At 52.3% G+C, this 4,013-nt stretch overlaps 1 gene segment (V, D, J or C); it reads right to left on the bottom strand.

Moving 5' to 3' along the window:
- Positions 1–336: 336 nt before the first annotated feature.
- LOC133229131 (immunoglobulin lambda variable 2-14-like) lies at positions 337–903 on the bottom strand. The segment is given in 2 exon segments: positions 337–680; positions 796–903. Coding segments are annotated over 2 exon segments (375 nt in total).
- Positions 904–4,013: the final 3,110 nt, after the last annotated feature.

Below are 4,013 nucleotides of genomic sequence, written 5' to 3'. Positions count from 1 at the left end.
GGTCATACTCTCTACTCAGCCCAGGAACGTGCTGAGGCTGATCGCAGTTGTTGGTCTAGAAGCAAAGAGGGGCAACACAGGTGGGGGCCCAGTGGAGAATCAGCACAGGCCCACGTGGCAGCTTCCTCACGAACCGTGACTATGTTCTTGGGTCATGCTCCCACTGAGATGGGGCTTAAAGAGGAGGGACAACAACCATGAAACCACCCCTTCCTCTTCTCCTCATCCCTCAGAAGGGTCCTCAGGTGCCCTCTCAGCTGCTGACATTTCAACATCAGATGCAGACGAGCTGCCAGCAGAGTCAGAGCAACAGGGAGCCTGTGACCTCAGGTGGGTTTTGGTCTCACTTCCTCATAAGCTTGGACCACTGTGCACAGTACCACCACTTTTATATGAGCTACAGTAATAGTCGGCCTCGTCCTCAGCCTGGAGCCCAGAGATGGTCAGGGTGGCTGTGTTCCCGGACTTGGAGCCAGAGAACCGAGCAGGGATCCCTGAGGACCGTTTGTTGAGGTTATAGATCAGAGTTTTGGGGGCTGAGCCCGGGAGCTGTTGGTACCAGCCCACACCATTATAAGCCCCTACATCACTGCTGGTCCCAGCACAGGAGATGGTGACCGTCTGTCCCAGATTCCCAGACACTGAGGAAGGCTGAGTCAGGCCAGACTGTGCCCAGGACCCTGCAAAGAGGAGAAACACGCTCTGGTCAGTTCCCTGCTGGGGCCCAGGTCACCCTGAGAACAAAGACACCAGGGATCAGTCAGGTCCCCGGGGTCCCTTCCCTGGAGGCCTCACCTGAGCCTTGAGTGAGGACGGTGATGAGGAGCAGAGCCCAGACCATGGTGGAGACGCTCCAGACGCTGCCTTCTGAGCCCGCAGCCCTGGGCCTGGTCCTCAGATCCCTCTTATCCCCTCCCCCAGAGGAGGGCGGGGTCCCCATGCAAATCTGCTTCCTGCTCCTGCCCCTCCTCACCCCCTCTGCTCACCCTCTCTGACCTGGCCCTTTGTTCTAGATACTTCTCCCTCCCCGGACAGCAGAACTTCCTGAGATTTAACTCTTTCACATGTTGAGTGAGGACAGACCAAGTCCATGACAGGATGTGGGGAATGAACCCCACAAGTTTCCACAAGTCATCGTGGTTCCTGAGGGAGAAATCCCAGAACGTCCAGTGGGCTGGCTGATCTGCAAAGAAGAGAACTGGGGCCCCGCTGGCTCAAAGATCCAGCTGTCCCACATTCCAGGAGTCACACGCAGAGCTGGAGACCATTACCCCTCAGCTCCTTCTGTTTTAGAAAACTGTTACTGAAGGGACTTCCCTGGTGCTCCCGTGGTTAGCTCTCCGAGCTTCCACTGCATGGGGCTCGGGTTTGATCGCTGGTCTGGGAACTAAGATCCTGCATACTGCGAGGCATAGCCAACAAGAAAAAGTAAAAGAAAAAAGCAAAAGATTATATTGAAGTATAGTTGATCTACAATGTAGTGTTAATTCTGCTGTAGAAGACAGTGATTCGGTTATACTCACGGACACGTTCTTTCTTCATGTTCTGTTCCAACACGGTTTATCACAGGATATTGAATACAATTCCCTGTGCTGTACATAGGACCTTGGTGTTTATCCATCCAGTGGATAATAGTCTGTTCTACTTGTCCCAAACTCCCAGTGGGTTCCTCCTCGACCCCCAACTCCTTCTTGTCCCCGTCTCTTGGGAGAGTCCTCGTGTTCCCCTCCATCCCCTCTCGGCAGTGCTCTGAGTCTGAGACCCGAGCCTGAGACATTGGCCGCTTGTTCGCACTTCTGAAGGTAATTTATTGGCGCGCAAATGCTTTGGGACATAAAAAGGCATCTGGGAGAAGCAGCCGGTGAAACTTCATTTGCCGTTGTTTAGTCGCTATATGGTGTTAACTCTGCGACCCTATGCACTGTAGCCCACCAGACTCCTCTGTCCATGAGATTTTCCAGGCAAGAAAACTGGAGTGGGTTGCCATCTCCTTTTCCAGAGGGTCTTCCTGACCCAGAGATTGAACCCAAGTCTCCTGCACTGGCAGCTGGGTCCTTTGCCACTGAACCACTGGGGAAGCCTGTTGAGCCTTCACGTGGGACAGTATAAGCCCCCAGAACCTTCCCCAAATCCTGGCCTTTACTGCCCCCTGGTGGCTGCAGACGGTGCCGACCAAGCCCAGGGAGGCAGCTGAGTGGCAGCTGGAAATCCCTCCCTCCTGCCCTCCCCTTCCCGCCCAGCTCAGTACCAGACCGCCCCCACCACGCCCCCGCCGCCCTCCCTGCCCCAATCCCCTCTAAACTCGTGTCTCTTTGTCCTTTAACTCCCTCCGGGATGGGATGTATCACCTGCCCCACCAGGTGGACCGACCCTCACCCAGTATAATTCACCCCACAGCCTAGGCGCCAGGTCACGTGTGAGGCAGCTGTTTATACCGAGGGGCACACGCGTTTCAGAAGCACAAGAGAGGTGACTCCGGGGCCAATGATGGGCAAAGCTGAAGGGATCCCCTTTCCAGTGCAAGTCCCGCAGAGGCGTTCTTCGCTCTGTTTTCTTCAGAGAATCAGTTACAACCTCACTCTTTAAAACCATGGTCTTGTTTTGGTTTTGCTTTGGTGTTTTTCTGTTTCCACCCTAAAACTTATGAGCACATACCTTCTTGACCATTGCACCAGCAGCCGCTCAAGGACAAATGTTTGTTGAATGAGTCTGGATGAGAGGAAGGAGGGGAGGGCTGAGCCTCCTGTTCCAAGATGAAAACATTGAGTTTTGATCAGCTCTGTTCCAGGTGACAATCCTAGGTCCAGGTGGCACAACAGTATGCTTAAAACGATGCTTAAAACTGAACATTCAAAAAAACTAAGATCATGGCATCTGGTCCCATCACTTCATGGCAAATAGATGGGGAAACAAAGGAAACAATGACAGACTTTATTTTCTTGGGCTCCAAAATCACTGCGGATGGTGACTGCAGCCATGAAATCAAAAGATTCTTGCTCCTTGGAAGAAAAGCTATGATAAATGTAGACAATGTATTAAAAAGCAGAGACATCACTTTGCTGACAAAGGTCTGTATAGTCAAAGCTATGGCTTTTCCAGGAGTCAAGTACAGACATGAATGTTGGACCCTAAAGAAGGCTGAGCGCTGAAGAATTGATGGTTTCAAACTGTGGTGCTGGAGAACTCTTGAGAATCCCTTGGATTGCAAAGAGATCAAACCATTTCATCCTAAAGGAAATAAACTCTGAATATTCATTGGAAGGACTGATGCTGAAGATGAAGTTCTAATAATTTGGCCATCTGATGCAGAGAGTTGACACACTGGAAAAGAGTCTGATGGTGGGAAAGATTGAGAGCAGGAGGAGGAGGCAACAGAGGATGAGATGGTTGGATGGCATCATCAACTCAATGGACTTGAGTTTGAGCAAGCTCCGGGAGATGGTGGTGGACAGGAAAGCCTGATGAGCTGCAGTCCATGGGTTCACAAAGAGTTAGACGTGACTTAGCGACTGAACAACAACAATATATTCATCCATCCATCCTTCCATCCATGTGTGTAGCTGGACACCTTAAGCTCTGTTAGCTCACAGGCACAGGGATGTCTGGCGAAATGGCAGGGAGAGCCAGGAAAAACAGCCATCCCTACTGCCCTGCCTTTACTCTTAGCCACCAGGAGCTGCCAATGGCCTCTGGTTAGAGATTTAGGGTCTCTGGGATGACAGGGACACAGCGCCAGACCCCACCTTCAGAAAAACACAGCTTCACTGTCTGAGGATGCCAAGGGTTTCTAGGCATGAGTGAGGACTCAAAGGAGGCCCCCCCAGGCCAGCATGAATGAGGAGGGCTCTGCTTGGCTTGTAACCCATCCAGGCAAGAATCCTCAGCCACCTGGCTCTTATGTCTATCCAGAAGCCAGACTTGCTCCCCTCTAGGGGCCGGGAGGAAGGAAGTGCCAAAGTCACCCTGGATGCCAGGTACCTGGTGCCCCCTGGTGGCCGAGGTGTAACATCCTC

Source organism: Bos javanicus, chromosome 17 (genome assembly GCF_032452875.1).
Source record: "Bos javanicus breed banteng chromosome 17, ARS-OSU_banteng_1.0, whole genome shotgun sequence".
Classification (NCBI taxonomy): domain Eukaryota; kingdom Metazoa; phylum Chordata; class Mammalia; order Artiodactyla; family Bovidae; genus Bos; species Bos javanicus.
The sequence above is the reverse complement of the archived record's forward strand: the minus strand, read 5'-3'. Positions and strand labels throughout refer to the sequence as shown.